The sequence below is a fragment of the Staurois parvus genome, unplaced genomic scaffold (genome assembly GCF_062004578.1).
Source record: "Staurois parvus isolate SC_StPar_1 unplaced genomic scaffold, SC_StPar_1.0 ptg000479l, whole genome shotgun sequence".
Classification (NCBI taxonomy): Eukaryota; Metazoa; Chordata; class Amphibia; order Anura; family Ranidae; genus Staurois; species Staurois parvus.
This window is the reverse complement of record NW_028318275.1, coordinates 1,572,246-1,597,310: the sequence shown is the minus strand read 5'-3', so window position 1 is coordinate 1,597,310 and position 25,065 is coordinate 1,572,246. Positions and strand designations below refer to the sequence as shown.

General features: G+C 49.1%; 1 protein-coding gene across 1 annotated transcript in view; it reads right to left on the bottom strand.

The window, feature by feature from the left end:
- The window catches only part of LOC149452334 (hepatitis A virus cellular receptor 2-like), a 46,654-nt gene extending 27,401 nt beyond the window's left edge, over window positions 1-19,253 (bottom strand). Inside the window, exons 1-3 of the mRNA XM_089689505.1 lie at window positions 19,093-19,253; window positions 13,546-13,884; window positions 13,230-13,295 (exon numbers count right to left, since the gene is read on the bottom strand). Coding sequence (XP_089545631.1) covers window positions 13,230-13,295; window positions 13,546-13,884; window positions 19,093-19,135 — 448 coding nt within the window. The 5' untranslated portion in view covers window positions 19,136-19,253. The remainder of the gene's footprint in view (window positions 1-13,229; window positions 13,296-13,545; window positions 13,885-19,092) is intronic.
- Between the last annotated feature and the right edge of the window lie 5,812 nt (window positions 19,254-25,065).

Sequence of the window (25,065 nt, the reverse complement as noted above, 5' to 3'; positions counted from 1 at the left end):
GGTACGGGGGCCCTTGGCAGATTACGGGCCTAGCAGCAGCAATGGGAGGCCGTACAGGGACCCATGACACACTCTGGACCTGGCAGCAGCATGAGGAGGCGGTACAGGGGCCCATGACAGATTACGGGCCTGGCAGCAGCATGAGGAGTCGGTACGGGGGCCCATGGCAGATTACGGGCCTGGCAGCAGCAATGGGAGGCCCGTAATCTGCCAGCACCCTATGACAAAATGGAACCCACCAGCAGTGTGAGGAGACCTGAAAGTGGCACATGGCAGAGTGTGGCGATGGAGACAGCAGCAATGGGAGGCCGTACAGGGACCCATGACACACTCTGGACCTGGCAGCAGCATGAGGAGGCGGTACAGGGGCCCATGACAGATTACGGGCCTGGAAGCAGCATGAGGAGTCGGTACGGGGGCCCATGGCAGATTACGGGCCTGGCAGCAGCAATGGGAGGCCGTACAGGGACCCATGACACACTCTGGACCTGGCAGCAGCATGAGGAGGCGGTACCGGGGCCCATGACAGATTACGGGCCTGGCAGCAGCATGAGGAGTCGGTACGGGGGCCCATGGCAGATTACGGGCCTGGCAGCAGCAATGGGAGGCCCGTAATCTGCCAGCACCCTATGACAAAATGGAACCCACCAGCAGTGTGAGGAGACCTGAAAGTGGCACATAGCAGAGTGTGGCGATGGAGACAGCAGCAATGGGAGGCCGTACAGGGACCCATGACACACTCTGGACCTGGCAGCAGCATGAGGAGGCGGTACCGGGGCCCATGACAGATTACGGGCCTGGCAGCAGCATGAGGAGTCGGTACAGGGGCCCATGGCAGATTACGGGCCTGGCAGCAGCAATGGGAAGCCTGTAATCTGCCAGCACCCTATGACAAAATGGAACCCACCAGCAGTGTGAGGAGACCTGAAAGTGGCACATGGCAGAGTGTGGCGATGGAGACAGCAGCAATGGGAGGCCGTACAGGGACCCATGACACACTCTGGACCTGGCAGCAGCATGAGGAGGCGGTACAGGGGCCCATGACAGATTACGGGCCTGGCAGCAGCATGAGGAGTCGGTACGGGGGCCCATGGCAGATTACGGGCCTGGCAGCAGCAATGGGAGGCCGTACAGGGACCCATGACACACTCTGGACCTGGCAGCAGCATGAGGAGGCGGTACAGGGGCCCATGACAGATTACGGGCCTGGCAGCAGCATGAGGAGTCGGTACAGGGGCCCATGGCAGATTACGGGCCTGGCAGCAGCAATGGGAGGCCCGTAATCTGCCAGCACCCTATGACAAAATGGAACCCACCAGCAGTGTGAGGAGACCTGAAAGTGGCACATGGCAGAGTGTGGCGATGGAGACAGCAGCAATGGGAGGCCGTACAGGGACCCATGACACACTCTGGACCTGGCAGCAGCATGAGGAGGCGGTACAGGGGCCCATGACAGATTACGGGCCTGGCAGCAGCATGAGGAGTCGGTACGGGGGCCCTTGGCAGATTACGGGCCTGGCAGCAGCAATGGGAGGCCGTACAGGGACCCATGACACACTCTGGACCTGGCAGCAGCATGAGGAGGCGGTACAGGGGCCCATGACAGATTACGGGCCTGGCAGCAGCATGAGGAGTCGGTACGGGGGCCCATGGCAGATTACGGGCCTGGCAGCAGCAATGGGAGGCCCGTAATCTGCCAGCACCCTATGACAAAATGGAACCCACCAGCAGTGTGAGGAGACGTGAAAGTGGCACATGGCAGAGTGTGGCGATGGAGACAGCAGCAATGGGAGGCCGTACAGGGACCCATGACACACTCTGGACCTGGCAGCAGCATGAGGAGGCGGTACAGGGGCCCATGACAGATTACGGGCCTGGCAGCAGCATGAGGAGTCGGTACGGGGGCCCATGGCAGATTACGGGCCTGGCAGCAGCAATGGGAGGCCGTACAGGGACCCATGACACACTCTGGACCTGGCAGCAGCATGAGGAGGCGGTACAGGGGCCCATGACAGATTACGGGCCTGGCAGCAGCATGAGGAGTCGGTACGGGGGCCCATGGCAGATTACGGGCCTGGCAGCAGCAATGGGAAGCCCGTAATCTGCCAGCACCCTATGACAAAATGGAACCCACCAGCAGTGTGAGGAGACCTGAAAGTGGCACATGGCAGAGTGTGGCGATGGAGACAGCAGCAATGGGAGGCCGTACAGGGACCCATGACACACTCTGGACCTGGCAGCAGCATGAGGAGGCGGTACAGGGGCCCATGACAGATTACGGGCCTGGTAGCAGCATGAGGAGTCGGTACGGGGGCCCATGGCAGATTACGGGCCTGGCAGCAGCAATGGGAGGCCGTACAGGGACCCATGACACACTCTGGACCTGGCAGCAGCATGAGGAGGCGGTACAGGGGCCCATGACAGATTACGGGCCTGGCAGCAGCATGAGGAGTCGGTACGGGGGCCCTTGGCAGATTACGGGCCTAGCAGCAGCAATGGGAGGCCGTACAGGGACCCATGACACACTCTGGACCTGGCAGCAGCATGAGGAGGCGGTACAGGGGCCCATGACAGATTACGGGCCTGGCAGCAGCATGAGGAGTCGGTACGGGGGCCCATGGCAGATTACGGGCCTGGCAGCAGCAATGGGAGGCCCGTAATCTGCCAGCACCCTATGACAAAATGGAACCCACCAGCAGTGTGAGGAGACCTGAAAGTGGCACATGGCAGAGTGTGGCGATGGAGACAGCAGCAATGGGAGGCCGTACAGGGACCCATGACACACTCTGGACCTGGCAGCAGCATGAGGAGGCGGTACAGGGGCCCATGACAGATTACGGGCCTGGAAGCAGCATGAGGAGTCGGTACGGGGGCCCATGGCAGATTACGGGCCTGGCAGCAGCAATGGGAGGCCGTACAGGGACCCATGACACACTCTGGACCTGGCAGCAGCATGAGGAGGCGGTACAGGGGCCCATGACAGATTACGGGCCAGGCAGCAGCATGAGGAGTCGGTACAGGGGCCCATGGCAGATTACGGGCCTGGCAGCAGCAATGGGAGGCCCGTAATCTGCCAGCACCCTATGACAAAATGGAACCCACCAGCAGTGTGAGGAGACCTGAAAGTGGCACATGGCAGAGTGTGGCGATGGAGACAGCAGCAATGGGAGGCCGTACAGGGACCCATGACACACTCTGGACCTGGCAGCAGCATGAGGAGGCGGTACAGGGGCCCATGACAGATTACGGGCCTGGCAGCAGCATGAGGAGTCGGTACGGGGGCCCTTGGCAGATTACGGGCCTGGCAGCAGCAATGGGAGGCCGTACAGGGACCCATGACACACTCTGGACCTGGCAGCAGCATGAGGAGGCGGTACAGGGGCCCATGACAGATTACGGGCCTGGCAGCAGCATGAGGAGTCGGTACGGGGGCCCATGGCAGATTACGGGCCTGGCAGCAGCAATGGGAGGCCCGTAATCTGCCAGCACCCTATGACAAAATGGAACCCACCAGCAGTGTGAGGAGACCTGAAAGTGGCACATGGCAGAGTGTGGCGATGGAGACAGCAGCAATGGGAGGCCGTACAGGGACCCATGACACACTCTGGACCCGGCAGCAGAATGAGGAGGCGGTACAGGGGCCCATGACAGATTACTGGCCTGGCAGCAGCATGAGGAGTCGGTACGGGGGCCCATGGCAGATTACGGGCCTGGCAGCAGCAATGGGAGGCCCGTAATCTGCCAGCACCCTATGACAAAATGGAACCCACCAGCAGTGTGAGGAGACCTGAAAGTGGCACATGGCAGAGTGTGGCGATGGAGACAGCAGCAATGGGAGGCCGTACAGGGACCCAGGACACACTCTGGACCTGGCAGCAGCATGAGGAGGCGGTACAGGGGCCCATGACAGATTACGGGCCTGGCAGCAGCATGAGGAGTCGGTACGGGGGCCCATGGCAGATTACGGGCCTGGCAGCAGCAATGGGAGGCCGTACAGGGACCCATGACACACTCTGGACCTGGCAGCAGCATGAGGAGTCGGTACGGGGGCCCATGGCAGATTACGGGCCTGGCAGCAGCAATGGGAGGCCCGTAATCTGCCAGCACCCTATGACAAAATGGAACCCACCAGCAGTGTGAGGAGACCTGAAAGTGGCACATGGCAGAGTGTGGCGATGGAGACAGCAGCAATGGGAGGCCGTACAGGGACCCATGAAACACTCTGGACCTGGCAACAGCATGAGGAGGCGGTACAGGGGCCCATGACAGATTACGGGCCTGGCAGCAGCATGAGGAGTCGCTACGGGGGCCCATGGCAGATTACGGGCCTGGCAGCAGCAATGGGAGGCCGTACAGGGACCCATGACACACTCTGGACCTGGCAGCAGCATGAGGAGGCGGTACAGGGGCCCATGGCAGAGTGGCGAAGCGTAAGCAGCTTAAATTGAAGGCCATACAGAGGCCTATGTTAAAAATAATAACATGTTTGGGGCATGATTCATGGCGGATTTAGTCAGTTGTGTCAGGAACTGGTGGTTTGAAATCCAGACTAATCCACGCCTGATTCATTTTCACAAACGTGAGTCTCTCCACACTTTGGGTGGACAGTCGTGTCCTCCGCGGAGTTACAATACCTCCTGCCGCACTAAACACGCGCTCCGATGCCACGCTACTGGCCGGGCATGACAGCCTTTCAAGGGCAAATTCAGCTAGTTGGGGCCAAAGGTCAAGTTTCGTTGCCCAGTAGTCAAGGGGATTGTCTACCTCGGTTGGCAGGGTGCTGTCCAAGTAGGCCCAAGCCTGTTGTTTGAGGTTTTTCTCCAGGTCCACCTGATGCTGCTGCTGCTGAGGCTGGTTAGTAGTTTCCTCACTGCGCTGGTGAAGAAAGCTACTCATCATCGACTGCAGACTGAGGCAGCCGCTGCTGGTGGAGCTGCCACTGCTCCTACCACCCCACCCCTCCCCTGCTGCCATGGCAGCGGAACGCGAGCGCACAGGGCCCACAGTGTCTGAGGATGGACGTTGGTGCAGAAAGGCAGAGACCAACTGACTACATAGGTGGTTTTTATAGTACGTTATTTTGGCCTCCCTCTCAGCAGGTGTGAAAAAGGCCACCATTTTTGAACGGTAGCGAGGGTCCAACAAGGTGGACAGCCAAAAGTCATCCCTCTGTCTGATGGTTATTATTCGGCTGTCGCTACGCAAGCAACCGAGCATGCTATGGGCCATTTGTGCCAAAGAATGCGAGGGACTCCCGGCCTCCATCTCCACAGCATACTGCCACGGTGCGTCTGGGTCCTCTGTCTCCTCCTCCTCCTCTACCAGATGCTCCTGCTCCTCCACTCCTGTCCGCTGAGTGGAAAAACCACCCATTTCACTCAATAATTCCTGAGCACCAATGTCCTCCTCTACCTCCTCCTCTTCTTCCTGTCCTGCCCCCACAGGGGTCATGTGGCGTTGAGATCTGTGCGCCACGTCTACCGCACCCTGACCAGCCATTGTTAACAGCATTTGTTCCAGGACGTGCAACAGAGGAATGACGTCGTTCATCCCATAGTCCTGCCGACTCACGAATAGCGTGGCCTCCTCAAAGGGCCTGAGCAAGCGGCAGGTGTCACGCATGAGCTGCCAATGGCTGACATCTAAGTTACACAGGGGAGTACCTTTATCCGCTTGTAACATCAGGAAATCGGTGATGGCCTTTCGCTGTTCGTAAAGGCGGTCTAACATATGTAGGGTTGAATTCCACCTTGTTGCAACGTCGCAGATCAGGCGATGCTGTGGAATTCCGTTCTGCCGCTGCAGCTCAAGGAGGGTGTGCTTTGCGGTGTAGGAATGGCTGAAATGCATGCAAAGTTTACGTGACATTTTAAGGATGTCTTGCAGTGGGATGGTGGATTTTAGGAACCGCTTGACAACCAGATTGAACACGTGAGCCATGCATGGCGCATGGCACAACCTTCCTTGACGCAGAGCAGACACCATGTTCTTTCCGTTGTCAGTCAACATGGTTCCGATTTTCAGTTTGCGCGGAGACAGCCATCTGTCGATTTCTCTGTTCATTACACTCAGAAGTTCCTCCCCTGTGTGACTACGTTCGCCAAGGCATACCAGGTGCAGCACAGCGTGACACCGTTGCGCCCTGCACATGTGATATGCCGGTCGGGTAATGGGACTTGGCACGGGGGTGGCGGCTGAGGACACGGCGGAAGAAGAGGTGGTAGAGGCGGACATCTTTGCTGGACCAAGGACGTGCAAACGTGGAGGCAAAAGCGGCGTGACCTGTCCAAGTTGCTGGTGCGGCTGTGCCGGCACCACGTTCACCCAGTGGGCCGTAAATGACATGTACTGTCCCTGACCGTAGTTACAGCTCCACACGTCGGCGCTGCCGTGCACTTTGGCAGAGACCGACATGCTCAAAGACTGGCCCACCATCTCTTCTACATGTGAATGCAGGGCTGGCACTGCCTTTTTGGCGAAGAAATGCCGGCTTGGCACTCTCCACCGCGGCGCGGCACAAGCCATCGTTTCTCGGAAAGGTGCTGAGTCCACCACTTGGAAAGGGAGGGACTGCAGCACCAGCAACTTGGACAGGAGGACGTTCAGCTTCTGCACCGTCGGGTGCGTGCTCGCAAACTGTTGTCTCTTGGAAACGGATTCCAAGAAAGACTGCTGACGGAATCCGTGAAGAGGAGTAGCAGGAGAAGGAGCATCTGAACGAGCGGAAGATGCCAACGAGCGACAACTCCCCTCAGCAGAGGTGTTGGAGCCTTGACTGGCTGATAGAGGGCGATTGACGTCGGGTGACGGAGCAAGTAACGGAGCGGGTGATGGAGCGGGGGCTGGGGCAGGCAGAACCGCCGTATCTTTATCACGGTTTTCCCAGGCCACCAAATGGCGACGCTGCATATGCTGACGCAACGCTGTAGTCCCAACATGGGCCCCCTGGCCACGCTTGACTTTCTGGCCACATAGTCGACATACGGCTACGTTTACTTCCTCGGGCGGCTTGACAAAAAATTGCCACACCGCCGAGTAGGAAACTTTGCCCCCGCTACTCCTCACTGGCTGACTGCTACTTCCTCCGTGCACACCGGCACCACTACTGGCCGTGGTGGTAGGCTGCAGTGGAGCTGGTGCTCTACTCCGTGGCCGTTTGCCTCCACTGACACTGCTGCGACCCTGCTGCCTCCTGGGCAACCCACCGACTGTTTTGCTCGCTGCCAAGCTGGCACCCTCTTCTCCTGATGATGCGGAAGCAATAGCCTGATGACGACGAGGCTGCCAAGTGCGATCAGCCTCATCATCATCAATTAGGGTCTCCGCCTCACTACTAGCCCCCTCGGCTACGTGTGGGTCAGGAGACAGACCTGTCTCTAGACCGGCTACCGAGCCACTCTCCTCGCCAGTACTTCTTCGCCTGGCTGCTGAAGAGGCGGATGTCTCCCCCCGTTCCTGACCGCCCTCTGTTAGCTCTTCCTCACTGTACAGTGGGGCTGAGCCCACAGCATGCGATACTTCGCTTGGTGAGGGAACACCAAAGGACAGGGGCAGGTAGAGGACACGTGATTTCAGTGGGCTTGCTCCCGGGCCATGCCAACTAACGGTTGTGTCTGACGTACACACCGACCGTTGGCTGTAGGTGTCAGAGGTGACCTGGGAAGAGGAAGACGACCGAGCCAACCAATCGATGACGGCAGGGTTGTCGGTGGAGACACGACCGCTGGATGACACCGGGAGCACTGGCCTCTGGCTGCGACTAGTGCTGCCTCGACCCCTTCCTCTGCTGCCACGTCTGCTCGCTCCTGAAACATTGCCTCCTCTGCCACTCCTCTGCATGTTGTCTGACATACTCTTTAATTCAACGATTCTGTGTCCCTGAGTAACGATTCTGTGTCCCTGAGTAACGATTCTGTGTCCCTGAGTAACGATTCTGTGTCCCTGAGTAACGATTCTGTGTCCCTCAGTAACGATTCTGTGTCCCTGAGTAACGATTCTGTGTCCCTCAGTAACAATTCTGTGTCCCTGAGTAACAATTCTGTGTCCCTGAGTAACAATTCTGTGTCTGTCCCTGAGTAACGATTCTGTGTCCCTGAGTAACAATTCTGTGTCCCTGAGTAACGATTCTGTGTCCCTGAGTAACGATTCTGTGTCCCTGAGTAACGATTCTGTGTCCCTGAGTAACAATTCTGTGTCTGTCCCTGAGTAACGATTCTGTGTCCCTGAGTAACAATTCTGTGTCCCTGAGTAACGATTCTGTGTTCCTGAGTAACAATTCTGTGTCTGTCCCTGAGTAACGATTCTGTGTCCCTGAGTAACAATTCTGTGTCTGTCCCTGAGTAACAATTCTGTGTCTGTCCCTGAGTAACAATTCTATGTCCCTGAGTAACAATTCTGTGTCCCTGAGTAACGATTCTGTGTCTCTGAGTAACGATTCTGTGTCCCTGAGTAACGATTCTGTGTCTGTCCCTGAGTAACGATTCTGTGTCCCTGAGTAACAATTCTGTGTCCCTGAGTAACAATTCTGTGTCCCTCAGTAACGATTCTGTGTCCCTCAGTAACGATTCTGTGTCCCTGAGTAACGATTCTGTGTCCCTCAGTAACGATTCTGTGTCCCTGAGTAACAATTCTGTGTCCCTGAGTAACAATTCTGTGTCTGTCCCTGAGTAACGATTCTGTGTCCCTGAGTAACAATTCTGTGTCCCTGAGTAACGATTCTGTGTCCCTGAGTAACGATTCTGTGTCCCTGAGTAACAATTCTGTGTCTGTCCCTGAGTAACGATTCTGTGTCCCTGAGTAACAATTCTGTGTCCCTGAGTAACGATTCTGTGTTCCTGAGTAACAATTCTGTGTCTGTCCCTGAGTAACGATTCTGTGTCCCTGAGTAACAATTCTGTGTCCCTGAGTAACAATTCTGTGTCTGTCCCTGAGTAACAATTCTATGTCCCTGAGTAACAATTCTGTGTCCCTGAGTAACGATTCTGTGTCTCTGAGTAACGATTCTGTGTCCCTGAGTAACGATTCTGTGTCTGTCCCTGAGTAACGATTCTGTGTCCCTGAGTAACAATTCTGTGTCCCTGAGTAACGATTCTGTGTCCCTGAGTAACGATTCTGTGTCCCTCAGTAACGATTCTGTGTCCCTGAGTAACAATTCTGTGTCCCTGAGTAACAATTCTGTGTCCCTGAGTAATGATTCTGTGTCCCTGAGTAACAATTCTGTGTCCCTGAGTAACAATTCTGTGTCCCTGAGTAACAATTCTGTGTCTGTCCCTGAGTAACGATTCTGTGTCCCTGAGTAACGATTCTGTGTCCCTGAGTAACAATTCTGTGTCCCTGAGTAACAATTCTGTGTCCCTGAGTAACGATTCTGTGTCTCTGAGTAACGATTCTGTGTCCCTGAGTAACGATTCTGTGTCTGTCCCTGAGTAACGATTCTGTGTCCCTGAGTAACAATTCTGTGTCCCTGAGTAACGATTCTGTGTCCCTGAGTAACGATTCTGTGTCCCTGAGTAACAATTCTGTGTCCCTGAGTAATGATTCTGTGTCCCTGAGTAACAATTCTGTGTCCCTGAGTAACAATTCTGTGTCCCTGAGTAACAATTCTGTGTCTGTCCCTGAGTAACGATTCTGTGTCCCTGAGTAACGATTCTGTGTCCCTGAGTAACAATTCTGTGTCCCTGAGTAACAATTCTGTGTCTGTCCCTGAGTAATGATTCCGTGTCCCTGAGTAACAATTCTGTGTCCCTGAGTAACAATTCTGTGTCTGTCCCTGAGTAACGATTCTATGTCCCTCAGTAACAATTCTGTGTCCCTGAGTAACAATTCTGTGTCCCTGAGTAACAATTCTGTGTCTGTCCCTGAGTAATGATTCCGTGTCCCTGAGTAACAATTCTGTGTCCCTGAGTAACGCTTCGGTGTCCCTGAGTAACGATTCTGTGTCCCTGAGTAACAATTCTGTGTCTTTCCCTGAGTAACGATTCTGTGTCCCTGAGTAACGATTCTGTGTCCCTGAGTAACAATTCTGTGTCCCTGAGTAACAATTCTGTGTCTGTCCCTGAGTAACGATTCTATGTCCCTGAGTAACAATTCTGTGTCCCTGAGTAACGATTCTGTGTCCCTGAGTAACAATTCTGTGTCTGTCCCAGAGTAACGATTCTGTGTCCCTGAGTAACAATTCTGTGTCCCTGAGTAACAATTCTGTGTCTGTCCCTGAGTAACGATTCTGTGTCCCTGAGTAACGATTCTGTGTCCCTGAGTAACGATTCTGTGTCCCTGAGTAACGATTCTGTGTCTGTCCCTGAGTAACGATTCTGTGTCCCTGAGTAACAATTCTGTGTCCCTGAGTAACAATTCTGTGTCCCTGAGTAACGATTGTGTGTCCCTGAGTAACGATTGTGTGTCCCTGAGTAACGATTCTGTGTCCCTGAGTAACAATTGTGTGTCCCTGAGTAACGATTGTGTGTCCCTGAGTAACGATTGTGTGTCCCTAAAGTCTCTGTGGCCCTAACTCTGTCCCTCAATACAGACAGGTCTGTCTCTCTTGAATGACCGGAGGCTAATGGAGAATTCTAAGATGGCCGCGATTTATAGCTCCACCATTACACAGTGCTGGCTGGCTGGCTGCTGATTGGCTAATGCGATCACATGTCATGAATGAATGCATTATGGGTCAGCGCGCCTTGTCTGCGCGCCTTCCCAAAGATCCCCGCTCCGTCGCCACACATGTCGCCGCCATTTTTGGGAAAATTCGATTCGCGCATCCGAAGTTGGCTAATCTTCGGATTCGGCGCAAATCGAATTTTTCCCAATCTTCGAAACGAATTCCACTTCGTCATGTTCGATTCGTTCATCTCTAATCTCTGCCTTCACTGGCATACAGTGAGCATCCAACACTCCTTCCTACTGTCCTTCAAGCTGCAACTAGGTTGAAGCCTACCTAAAGGATTGTTTGTGAAGTGGGATTTCCCATTGGTGTTGGACTTGCTTGCATCAGATGCCTCCAATCAAAGTGGCCCCTTGTGGTACCTCTCGCTGAAAACTGCTTTCCTGGAGGCAATTACATCAACCAGAAGAGTGTCTGTATTAGCGGCCCTGGGGTTTACAAAACCCTGTCTTGCATTCATCCTGGATAGGGTGGTACTCATGCTGATGCTCAAGATCGTGCCTAAGTGGCTTTCATAGTCCATATCACCTGGAAAGTTGGGAGTACCCAAGAAGTTAGCCCATCAGATGTGGGTCAAGCTTTAAAATTTAACATCAAGGAGACATCTGGCATCAGGACGTTGGAGCATTTGTTTGTCATTCCAGGTGGAGCGTGCAATGATTTTATGGCTTCCAACAAGATTATTGCCTCCTGGTTGGTGAAGCTCATCTAATTGGCCTACAAGTTGAAAGGGTTGGTTGTGCAGGAAGAATCACTTCTGTCCACCCAAAGGCTCTCAACTTTGTGAGCAGCAGCATGCTGAGTGTGCCCATACATTATCTGCAAGACAGCTCCATAGGTGCCAATATATACGCTCATTGCTCATTACTGTATAGAAGCAGTCTTAATGACAGTTGAGTTTGGCAGAGGCAGCCTGGCTTCTGCTTTTTAGCCAGAATCGAGGAGTGTGTAGAACTATCCCTCCCCTGTGTGGGTAGTTAGTTCCCAGCTGTGCTGACATGGAGCTGTCAGGAAAAGGGAGAATTGAATGACAGATACTTACCATAATTTTCCTTTCCTGGTTGGCTCCATGTCAGTACAATTCCCATAAAGCTTGGTTAGACTAGTTACAGAACACTGAGGCTGCAGGTGGGCGGAAATTTATGAGTTAGGTCCTGGAAGCATGGGGGCGGGGCCCTTACCCAGCTCTGCTGACATGGAGCCCGTCAAGAAAGAAAAATTATGGTAAGTATCTGTCATTCAATTTCTCATTATTTTGCGATATTTAGTGCTTAACCACTTACCCGCCGCTGTATAGCAGATATACTGCTACATGGCAGCACGGGTGAGCAAAATCAGGTGTATATATACGTGATTTTTCATTTCCGAGTAGGGGGCGCATGTGTGCCCTACCCGTCCTGCCATTTGTGGCCACAGATGTCAATCACTGGGACCTGGCCAGTGATTACCCACCGGTGCCCTGTGATTACCGACAATCACCGTTAGGGAGGACAGTCTTCCTCCCTGTCAGCTCGGGCACACTGCTGGGGATGGCTGTGCACAGCACAGCCATCCCAATCAATGTGCTTACAGTGAAGCCCACACCCCCTGCCCCCTAGTAAAACACATAGTTAACCCTTGATTGCCCCTCACATTAACCCCTTTCTGCCCAGTGTGATTAGTGCAGTGTCAGTGCTGTTTTTTAACACTGATCACTGTATTGGTGTCACTAGAGATGTCAGTGACACCAAGTTAGTTTCCTTCCCAGTGTCAGAATGCCCGCCACAGTCCCACTAAAAGGTACATTTTGGCCTAAATTTCTGCTGAAATTTGATTTTGTAATTTTTTTTACTGGGCATGTTTAATAGTAAAAAGTCCAAAATATTGTTTTTTTTCTCAAAATTGTCTGTCTTTTTTTGCTTCTAGCACAAAAAAATAAAAAACGCACAGGCGATCAAATACCACCGAAAGAAAGCTCAACCTAAATTTCATCTTGGTGAGGTGTTGCATGACTGCGCAATTGTCGGTTAAAATAATGCTGCGTCGTAATACAAAAAATGGCCTGGTCAGGAAGGGGGGTAAATCCTCTGGAGGGCAAGTGATTAAATTTTGCGTTATTGTTTGCTTTTTTTTTTTTTCTTTGCCGGCTAACGCTTTGCATTATTTATCTTGCTATTGTGTGGCATTAACCTCACATTCAATATTTTACTTTGATTAATTGACTATTTAATTATTTCTGAAAAATAAGTCACACAACCTTCATATCGAATGCACTAGTCCTTAGTGAAATGACCCTATTGTCTGATGTTCTCACCCTTCCCCACTATACAAAAATGTGTTTTTGCACTTCCCCCCTATAATTTCCTGTCCAAGAGGAACAGAAAAGAAATCTCCTAAATTAAGACACAGATGTTAGCTGGAGTTGTCCTTTAAAAATTCCCGCTCAGAACAGAGTGACAGTTCCACCTAATAGCCCAGCCACAATCCCTTGTTACCTACCCACAGAACTCCACCTTGAGGAAACTCCAGTGGTGTTGGAGCTTCCTCAGGCAAAATGTGATGTCAGACCAAATCACATTCACATTACCTGTACTGGACGCTTCTCTCCTTCTTGTAGTGACTTCTGTAACACCTATGAGGTCTTCATCATTTTCTAAGAAATAAAAAAAAAAGCTAGCAATTCTTATATAGGAAAAGGCTGGGCCTACATATTGGTACTTCTTACAGTGGAAAGTCACTTTGATTATTCTGCTCTTTATCAGTTATGAATAAATGAAGGCAAAATTGTAATTCCACTTTAATCCTGATGTCCATTTCATAAATTATCCAGTGATATACTGTAATCTATAGATTACAGAAGTTTTAAAAATCACTTGGACTGAGAATGTAAATGTGACACTTACTGTATATCTGCACATCAATGTTTTCTTTAAAGTCATTGAACCATCCAGGGATATCTACCCGACAGCAGTAGGTTCCTTTATCTTCCTCCTCGGTCACATTAGTGATGGTCAGTGACACATTCCCCTGTGTTATGTCCCCCAGTAAGGAGTATCTGACAGATTTTCTCCAGGTCACTTTGCTTCCTTCAGTCTGGATGATAACATTATTACAGTGAAATATTGTACATTGACCTCGTCCCCAGCACATGTTGTGTTGGTGTTTATGAACAGTATAATGACAGGGCAGGGTTATTGTATCGCCCACCATTCCCATCACAAATTCTGCTCTTCTTGTCCAAACTGCAAAGATAAAAAGTAATATCAGTATTTGATTACAGCTGAGCAGGGGGACCTCTAGATATTTTGTATATTGCATCTGGCAGTGAAAGCGTATCTAAACCTAAAAACACTAATATAATATATTGCAGCTTGCCAAGAGCAGACATGTTAGAAGGCCAGCCTGAGGGACAACCACGGCTCCATCCATTGATAGGGTGGAGAAAAAAAAAGTATAGACATGAAGGCACAGGAAGTGAGTTACTGGCAGGATCACCAGGTGAAAATAAAAGAAAAACACCCGAAAAAAAAGAATGCAGCCACTTCATCTAAAGACTGGTACACTGCAATATAATAAATGTTTGTCTTTGGGTTTAGATACACCTTAATACATAATATAATAAATATGGTATTTTATGTGATGTTTACAAAGGATATTCCATGGGGCTTTCATGCTAAAATGAAATTTTCTGAAGCCAGAATGTTGAATACTCCACAGCTGTGTACATCATTGTACTGACACCCAGCATGCACCATCTTTAGGGTGGTCTGAACCAGTGTTGGTGTAGATCTAATTTTTGTCTTTATATTTATGAATCAGCCAGGATAAGATCAATTCACAAAGCTCTACTACATGGTATTTTATCTTCTGCCAATATGTTCATATTGGCTGATTCACAAAAGGAAATTGTGTAGTGCGATCCAGACAACAAGTGCACCTGATATTTCTTGTGGCATTTTACTATACTGTGGTATACGAGGTGTGACAATTTAATTCCCGTAATGGACTGTAAAAAAATAAAAATGCTTACCTATACACCAGCGCCTGTTGTCACCTTCAAAGTAGTCCCCTTGTGAATTGACGCACTTTTCTAGGTGGCTGTGCCAGTGCCAGCAACATTCCTGGAATTTGTTTTCCAGAATGCTGTGCAGTATTTTAGTCCTAGCGCACTGAATGTCTGGGATGTCATCAAATCTGTGTCCTATTAAGGCATTTTCAATTATGGAAACAGCCAAAAGTTGCAAGGTGCTAAGTCAGGAGAATAAGGTGCTTTGTCAAGTTTTGGAACGGATTTCTGGGCTAGGAATTCACAAACACTTAAAGTATATGTCAACCCTCATCTTGTAAAACAACCTATTCAGTTCAAAATAGAAATAAAAGGCAAAACATTTGTGTGTAGATATAAAAAAAAATTATAAACACTTTTTTGCCTTTTTTCAAGTGATCGCATTCCCTCTGCACTCAGCTGTATAAGAGCTGGGGGGAGGAGAAACAGCAACACACTGATCTTCCCAGTGAAAGACTGTACAGGAGTGGTGGGGATATCAGGACAAGTCTGTTCACTGGAGGAGAGCACACTGAATTCTCAGCATAGCTAGAGAACTGACCACGCTTTTTTCCTTGTTTAGTGTGGTCAGTTTTTAATAGAAAAGTAGAGGGGCTGACAGAAACACCAGGTATTTCATGAAAAGGAAGCAATAAAAACAGAACAAAATACTTTTGCTACAAGTACATGGTACAGCAGACACATATCAGGAATATGAAATGTTGGGTTTACATACTCTTTATCGCATCATGTGCAGGAGCATTGTCGTGGTGAAAGAATTCACTTGTCAGGCCAGAGGTCTGGTCATTTCCTAAAACAGATTCTCATAACCTTTTCATTTTTCACATCTGCATCTGTCCTTTGTGATTTTGAATACCCACCTCTTGGTCATCATAGACATCTTTCTGCCCTCCCTAAGCTTCCTATGCCTTTCCAAAACACTTGATTTCTTCACACAGTGTTCACTATAAGCCTGTTGTAACAGAGCTAAAGGTTCACTGGCACTTTTTGGTAATTTTATGTTAATCTGCTGCTCTAGATTTCTATCAATCATTTTCTGCCAACAGTGCAATGCACACACATGTGATTTCTTCTATTACTCCGTAAAGACCAAGTCAACTGATCTGCAACCCAGATGAATGCAAGTTAGAACATGTCAGAGCACGCTCGAGTGCGAATGGCTGTGTAACTCACCACCTTAGTGCTACACTGCAGGCATTCTGGGGATTAAATTGTATCAACCCTTATGTTAGCACTTATTACCATGGAATTATGTGTAGAAAAGAAAGAAAATCTGCAGATTTATCACATGGTTTACTGCTTCTTAAACGTATAGCCCACCTGCAAAATAAATAAATGCACCCACATTAATAAAATAAAAAATTTGCATTTATTACAGTTTTGCATTGAAGCCTGCAGAGCTTTGAATCCACAATCAGTATATCATGGGAGCAATGATCCAATATTGGTTTATCTACATTGCATCCCAGCCCCAGCTCTGAACGGAGCTACAGACCTACCGTATTTTCCTGCGTATAAGATGACTTTTTAACCCATGAAAATGTTCTCAAAAGACGGGGGTTGTCTTATACGCCGGTGTACGGCGTGCTGACACTTCCGAGCCGGTGTCAGGGCGGCATGTTTTAGGGGGGCGGCGCGGTGTCGCCGCCCCCCCCTTCCGACGGAAGGGACACTAAGTGCATGGGCGGGCAGGGGGCTGCTGTTTCTTACCTGGCTCCGGTCCCAGTCCCACGATGATCCAGTCCAGGAAGCACGGCTGCTCCTTCATTCAGTTCGGCCGCTCCCTCACTCGATGTTCGCGCAGCCGCTCGGCTCCGCCTCCTCACCGGTGATTGGGCGCCAGAACTGTAGCTCAGGAAAGGCACATAGGCGGCCAATCACCTGCGAGGAGGCGGAGCCGAGCGGCCCTGCGAACATCGAGTGAGGGAGCGGCCGGTAAGTGTGCTGTGCACATGGTGCTGCTGCAACCACGTATGCTGGCTGCAGCAGCACCATGCTGGAACAGGGTTCAGCAAGTGTCATTGGTGTCAGTGGGAGGAATAGTGCCCCATCATTGGTGTCACTGATACTAATAGTGCCCCATCGTTGACACCAACGATGGGGCACTATTCCTCCTCCCCCCTGACACCAATGATGGGGCACTATTCCTCCCCCCACTGACACCAATGATGGGGCACTATTCCTCCCCCCCACTGACACCAACGATGGGGCACTATTCCTCCCCCCACTGACACCAACGATGGGGCACTATTCCACCCCCCACTGACACCAACGATGGGGCACTATTCCACCCCCCACTGACACCAATGATGAAACACTATTCCTTCCCCCACTGACACCAATGATGGGGCACGATTCCTCGCTCTGACACCAATGATGGGGCACTATTCCTCCCACTGACACCAATGATGGAACACGATTCCTCTCACTGATACCAATGATGGGGCACTATTCCTCCCACTGACACCAATGATGGGGCACGATTCTTCCCACTGACACCAATGATGGGGCACGATTCTTCCCACTGACACCAATGATGGGGCACTATTTCTCCCACTGACACTGATGGAGTACTATTTCTCCCACTGACACTAATGATGGGACACTATTCCTCACACACTGACACTAATGATGGGGCACCATCATTGGTGTCAGTGGGAGGAATAGTGTCCCATCATTGGTGTCAGTGGGAGCAATAGTGCCCCATCATTGGTGTCAGAGCGAGGAATCGTGCCCCATCATTGGTGTCAGTGGGAGGAATAGCACCCCATCATTGGAATACCATACTGAAATACCATACCATATTGAAATCAAAGCTGATGTTTTTTACTTTTTATTTGGTGTGCGTTGGAAGAGGGGTAGTCTTATACGGTGAGTATAGCCCAAACCCTATATTTTAACAGGAAAAGTAGGGGGTCGTCTTATTCACCGGAAAATACGGTACCATTATGGGGCTGAAGGAAGTGATCACATGACTACAAGTGCCGTGACGTGGCCACTCTTCTACTGGCACAAGTTCTTGCAGTGGCGGAAAGGACTTATCATTTTTTTTATTCACAGATCCCCGTAAATGAATGCCGTGGTTGTGCTGGTGAAGCACAGCTGCACAAAATTAAAAAAGCAACAGAACCCCGCAGGAATAGGCGCCCTACCAGGCACCCTGTGGGGGGGGGCAGTTTGAGGGTGGGGCGTTGGGTAATGTGACCTTGTTTCATGTTCCACCCTAAACTATAGGTGTAACATAAAATATGGTCAGAAAGGTAAACTCAGGCTTTAAAATACCACTAGTTTCAGCCTGGAATTACCTGTGAGGTTCTGTGAGATATTCTTCAAGAAGAACAGAAAACTGAGACATCTGAAATCCAGCTCAAAACAGCCAGGGTCAAAGTTCAACTCGCGCGGTATAGGGGGCATCAACCGTGCCCCCTGTCATCATCAAGGAGCTGCAAATAATATGCTATAGAATATTGTATGTACACATACTACAAGAGATGGTCAGAGAATTTGGATGTGCTATTGGAGATAGCTAGAGACTGCAGACATACTACAGGAGGAGACATAGAGAGCAGGAGAAAGCATGCAGACATGGTGGAGATGGATGGAATGTTGAAAAGTTGCTAGATATATTCTCTTGCCAGTCAAGATGTTGCTGGACACATGGCTGATCCCTTCTTGTTTTATTTTTACCAACAGGAACAAAGACACAGAAAATGACATCATAACTACAAGGCAGTATATTATACAGTCAATAAACATTGTCAGAACTATTAATCACAGTATAGTAAATGAGAATGGTTATTGCACTTGTGTCAGGAAAACAGAATGATAAAATACAGCTACATTGAGAGGAGGGGTGGGGGGTGCACAGGTATGGTGACGACAGGAGGTGTGCATGCACAGTCAAGGGGTGGGAGGGGGGCACATGGGGTGAGATGGGGTGTGCAGAGGGGAAGAGGGGGTGCAGGCAATTATTGCTGTAATGTAAGCAGTACATTTTTGATTTCATTATTGTGTTTAACAATGCTCCTATGTCTTCAGTCTTCAATCCTTTATAGAACATTTTCTATAGTTTTGCTGGGAAACATAGTAGACAATTATTTCTGTTTGACTACAATGGATATAAAGAAACTAATTGTACTGAAATGGCAGCATGCTGGTCAGGTAAGATAATACAAATTTGATAAAGCCTGGTGTTGAAGTTTCCCTTCTCCATTCAGGGGAAAAGGGTCAAAACGGATCAAGAAGCAAAATACTTCAATAAGTGCATTTACACAGAGAATCAAGAAACCAATTGATACAAGTCGTCATCAGGAAATATAAATATGAGTAGTATTAGTGCAGGCTTATTTATCATGTTAGTCACTTAATATGATCCCATACTCACAATTCAGATGAAGAAGATAGAAGCAAATGACATAAACATCCATTGTAGATTCTCAGATGACCCCAGAGCCGTCTATCACTGTACATCACCTTGCATAGTTTGAACTCACTTTTCAATGTCTGTAGATCTTATACTTTCTGTGGACAAGTCCTCCCTCCTACAAGCATTGCATGACAAAGATTACTTCTGTTAGTGGACCACAAACTATGAAGAAACTGAAACATAAGAGACCACTGGCTTTGTACTTTGTTCATCACTGAACTTCCATTATGACTAACTGTTCTCTGTCATCTTTAAGATATATGAGATATTTGGTTTCCTGCACAGCTAACACTTGTTAGGTCACATTTCAAGGGGATTTCTAAGAAAAGGGTGTCCATGATTTATTTAGACTTTTGCATGTACTGTGTCTCTGTTCTAATTCATCCCAAAGGTGTTCTATCGGGTTGAGGTCAGGCTAGTCAAGTTCCTCCTCCCCAAACTCGCTCATCCATGTCTTTATGGACCTTGCTTTGTGCACTGGTGCGCAGTCATGTTGGAACAGGAAGGGGCCATCCCCAAACTGCTCCCACAAAGTTGGGAGCATGAAATTGTCCAAAACGTCTTGGTATGCTGATGCCTTAAGAGTTCCCTTCACAGGGACCAAGGGGCCAAGCCCAACCCCTATAAAACAATCCCACGCCATAACCCCCCTCCACCAAACTTTACACTTGTCACGATTCAGTCAGACAAGTACCATTCTCCTGGAAACTACCAAACCCAGACACGTCCATCAGATTTCCAGACAGAGAAGTGTGATTCGCAACTCCAGAGAACACGTCCCCACTGCTCTAGAGTACAGTGGTGGCGTGCTTTACACCACTGCATCCAACACTTTGCATTGCACTTGGATGCAGCTGCACGGCCATGGAATCCCATTCCATGAAGCTCTCTATATACTGTTGTGCTAATCTGAAGGCCACACGAAGTTTGGAGGTCTTTAGTTATTGACTCTGCAGACAGTTGGCAACTTCTATGCACTGTGCACTTTAGCATGCGCTGACCCCGCTCTGTCATTTTACGTGGCCTACCACTTTGTGGCTGAATTGCTGTTGTTCCCGGTTGCTTCCACTTTGTCATAATACCACTAACAGTTGACTGTGGAATATTTAGTAGCAAGGAAATTTCACAGATGGACTTATTGCACAGGTGGCAACCTATCACAGTACCATGCATGAATTCACTGATCTCCTGAAAGCGATCCATTCTTTCACAAATGTTCATAGAAGCAGTCTGCATACCTAGGTGCTTGATTTTATACACCTGAATCTAATGATTTGGAGGGGTGTCCCAATATTTTTGGCAATTTAGTGTATGTGCAGGAGAGGAGTCTGGAGGGTATAAGAATGGTAAGTGTGTGCAGGAGAGGAGTGTGGAGGGTATGACAGGGGGCAGTGTGTGCAGGAGAGGAGTGTGGAGGGTATGACAGGGGGCAGTGTGTGCAGGGGAGGAGTGTGGAGGGTATGACAGGGGGCAGTGTGTGCAGGGGAGGAGTGTGGAGGGTATGACAGGGAGCAGTGTGTGCAGGGGAGGAGTGTGGAGAGTATGACAGGAGGCAGTGTGTTCAGGGGAGGAGTGTGGAGGGTATGACAGGGGGCAGTGTGTTCAGGGGAGGAGTGTGGAGGGTATGATAGTGGCAAGTAAGTACAGAGAAGCAATCTTGAGGGTATGACAATGACCAGCATGTACATAAGAGGAGTGTGAAGGGTATGGCAATGATCAGTATGTACAGAAGAAGGATGTTGAGGCTATGACAGCGGAAAGTTTATGCAGGAGAGGAGTATGGAAGGTATGACAAGAGGCAGTATGTGCAGCAGAAGAATGTGGAGGGTATGGTAGGGGGCAGCAGTTCAGGAGAGGAGAGTGGAGGATATGAGAGTGGGCAGTATGTACAGGACTGGAGTGCGGAGAGAATGACAGATGGCAGTATGCGCAGAAAAAAGTTAAAAGGATGTGGAGGGAATGGCAGTGGGCTGTATGTAAAAGAGAAGAGCATGGAGGATATGACAGTGGGAAATATGTGTGGGAAAGGAGAGTGGGAGCTATGACAGTGCCCATTATGTACAAGAGTGGAGTGCGGAGGGTACAAGAGTGGGCAGTATGTGCAGAAGAGGAACACAGAGTGTATGACAGTGATCAGTATGTGCAAGAGGGATAGCTGGAGTTCATCTTTGTTCTTTTGACTTACAAATGGTATTTACCGAGCTTTCCTTAAAGTGTTGCTAAACCCAGGACCCTGCATTCACTATATCTGGTATCCCACAGTACACACAACATGGAAGTGCAATTATTTTAGTACATATAAACTGTAAATTCCTTTTCTCGTCAGCAGTTAGAGCAGTTCTGTGACTTAATCAGTGTCCAGCACAGCTCTGGTTAAAGCTTGTAGGAGGAGTTTGTCCTATGAGACTGCAGGACCCCTGACATTCTGTCTGGACAGTGCTGATTGGCCCTGTGCTGATCACATGCACACTCCCAAGAAAAAAACCCCTATCTAGCAATATACACCAAACTAAACATGTGAAGCTTGTCCCCAAGGCCCTGTTTTATCAGGAGATGGATTGGGGACTGTGGAAGAAGGGGAGGATCAAAGAAGACAGAATCAAGCATCCTTTTTACACAGTGCAGAGGATTAACCCCTTATGTTCCAAGGTGAGTATAACAAGCATGCTTTACTGCATATACAGACTGATTTTACTGTTGTGGGTTTAGTAGCACTTTAATCAGAAACAAAATCACATAAAATATAGTCGTAGCCATACAGGCAAATAGCAGTGGCGGAGAAATGTGCCCCATAATGCATTTGTCACCCATTTACAGGGTCAAGCTCTTCCAACAGAGGGTTTTACAGAGGAGGAATAGAGGTTAAAATCAGTGGTTTGAGAGTAGGACAGCTGAAATTGAAGAAATGTATTCTGGAACAGTGAAGGCTATGAGGATCATGTCAGCAGCACTGCAGACGATGAAGATGTGTGATGACATAATCAGAAGAATAGATGCTGAAAGGTTAAAGCACATACATTGGGTACTGAGCGCTGAGGGGGTAACCTACATGAGCTGGATACTGGGTGCTGAGAAGTTATCAAACATGCCTGGGGACTGATCACTGAGAAAGGTAAGGCACATGGGCTTAGAACTGGCAAGTGAGGTGTTATCACATATGTACAGCAGACAGGTCACTAAAGGGTTAATTGTCTGAGGCTTATAAACTGAGGGACTGAAAAGTTAAAGTGTTACTAAACCCAGGACCCTGCATTCACTATATCTGGTCTCTCACAGTACACACAACATGAAAGTCCAATTATTTTAACAAATATAAACTGCTAAATACCTTTTCTCATCAGCTGTTAGAGTGGTCTTGTGACTTCTATCAGTGTCCAGCTGAGCACTGGTTAAAGTTTGTAGGAGGAGTTTTCATTCTCCTCTCACTGCGCTATGGGATTGCATAACACCTGACCCTCTGTCTGGACAGTGCTGATTGGCTCTGTGCTGATCATATGCAATCTCCCAACAAAAAGCTTAGCAATACACAGAAAACTGAGCATGTGCAGAGTGTCCCTGAGGCTGTGTTCTATCAGGAGATGAAATGGGGAACATGGAAGAAGGGAAGGATCAGAGAAGACAGGATACAACATCCTTTTTGCACAATGCAGAGGATTAACCCCTTAGGTTCCACATTGAGTATAACAAGCATGCTTTACTGCATATACAGACTGATTTTTCTGTGGTAGGTTTAGTAACACTTTAATGCTTCTTTGGTGGCAGCTGCTCACCATTGATGACCTCAGGCATATTCAAACAGTCCAAACCCACCTGAGCTATCCTTTTGGGAAGTTGGCAACACCGACAGCCAATCAAAGGTGGTGGAGTATACATACATACCCTTGCATACATTCGGCTGTGGATCGGGGAATGTCTCCAACGCCTATGATTGGCTGTTGGCTTTGACAGCTTCACAGCGGGATAGCTGCAAATCTGCCTGAGTTCATCCCTACTGATCACTGGGAGTTTAATGCACATACACTACAGACTGGTCAGTGTTGGGATAATGCACATCATCTGCTGATGGAAAGCTGACTACAGGACTTTGTGCACTGGAGGAGCATCTCACTGTTGATATAGATACCAAGAAGTGATGTGTGTGTTGGATGCAGGAGAGAGATCACCAATCCTAGACTATACAGGAAACATACCTCCCAACTATCTCTCACCTGGAGGGACTGTTCATCTTTTGGAAGAAAATTCCTCTGCCCCTCTTTCCTCCTAAGTTATCCATAATTTTGAACAGCCTTCAGTGGTAGGGAAAGGTTCCTGACAAGCAGGGACAGGCTAGGGTCTTGCTACCTTGAAATAAGTTTCTCTGTTTGTGACTGGACGAGCCAGGCTGCACTCCTACCTCTGACATACACATCTGGACCGGGTATTAGTAAAGAACACGAAACACACCTGAAGTAGTAAGCTGGAAGTCAAGTGGGAATGCATTCCGTACCAGGTGGTAGGGCAAACTTTCCCACCTACCCCTGTCTATGGCCTGGTCTCTGAGACTCCCAACCCCATAATGAAACAATTGCACCAAAATATATGGAGGCCTTGCGTACTGAGTAGTGAGTGCTCCAAGACACCTGCCAAAGATCCAAAAACTCTTGACCCTTCTGACCTCCCACCAGTGCAAGAGGCACTCCTAGACTGGTTCTTGCCACACCTGGGACTTGAGCCTCCGAACCCCAGTAACCCTGAGCCGAAGGCTTGGAAGCCGAGCTGTTTATCCCATCTAGTGCCATAGACTCTACTGGTTTGGAGGAAAATCCTACTTGGGACCCAGGTGAAGAGCAGCCCGGCTCAAGGACTTCAACAACCCCTCGCCATCTGTGGCCCTCGAGTCACTACCTGAAGAGGAACCTTTGATAAATTGTGGGCAACTAACTGCAAGATGCTCTGATTATATTGTTTAACTGTGTTTATTGGTTCTGTCTTAACCTGTTTTATTGCATTACTGTTGACATTTTATGATGTTGTGATGCCAAGAACAGAATATGTTAAAGACGGGGGGGCGGGTGTAGGCTGGTGCACTCTGTTGTCTCCACTGCAGGTGGCGCTCGATCAGAGTGGTACCACAACCTAGAGAAGAAGTCAAGGTTAGGAGGAAGCACTCTATGGTTTCCTGGATCAATGGAATAGCGTTCCGGTTGGCTACATGACAGCCATGTGACCCTTTATAGCCATCTTGGGTCAGTAGGATCTACAAAAGTCTCTTCCTCGGCTTTTGGTGCATATTTTACAAGTGGCTAGTCTAGGGAGAAAGACCCTGCTTGTAAGGGAAAGACTTCAGTGGTAGGGAAAGGTTCCTGTTGAGAAGGGGCAGGCTAGGGCTACCTGGAAAGAAGTTTCCCTGTTTGAGACTGGAATGGCCAGGCTGCACTCCCACCTCTGAGACAGACGTTGTTGGCACCTCTCCTCAACCACGTATTTATCTGCATTGAACTGTGAGTTGTTTCCCGGTATAGCGCTCTCCCACTAGGGTGTCTGTATGTTGGCATTTTGTTCAATACAAGTTTCAAGTTTTACTGCAACTGGATTCTGTGTGGTCACTACTGCCTCAGACCTCCCCACATGTAGATCTATATAATACATACAATACTTAATTACCAAAAGTGTTACATTACACTAAACCTTTCAAGCAAACCTTTCTATTATCACATTATTGTTTTAAACAGCCAATATAGAGCAAACATTGTGATGAAAAAAGCACTTGTGGATTTATTTTTTCATTGCATGTATTTGTATAGCGCTGGCAATTTACACACTGCTTTAGATTCATTGTACATTCACATCAGTTCCTGCTCTCAAGAAGTTTACAATCAAAGGTCCCCGTGTCACATTCATACAAACACATACTAGACCTAATTTAGACAGCAGTCAATTAACCAATTAGCA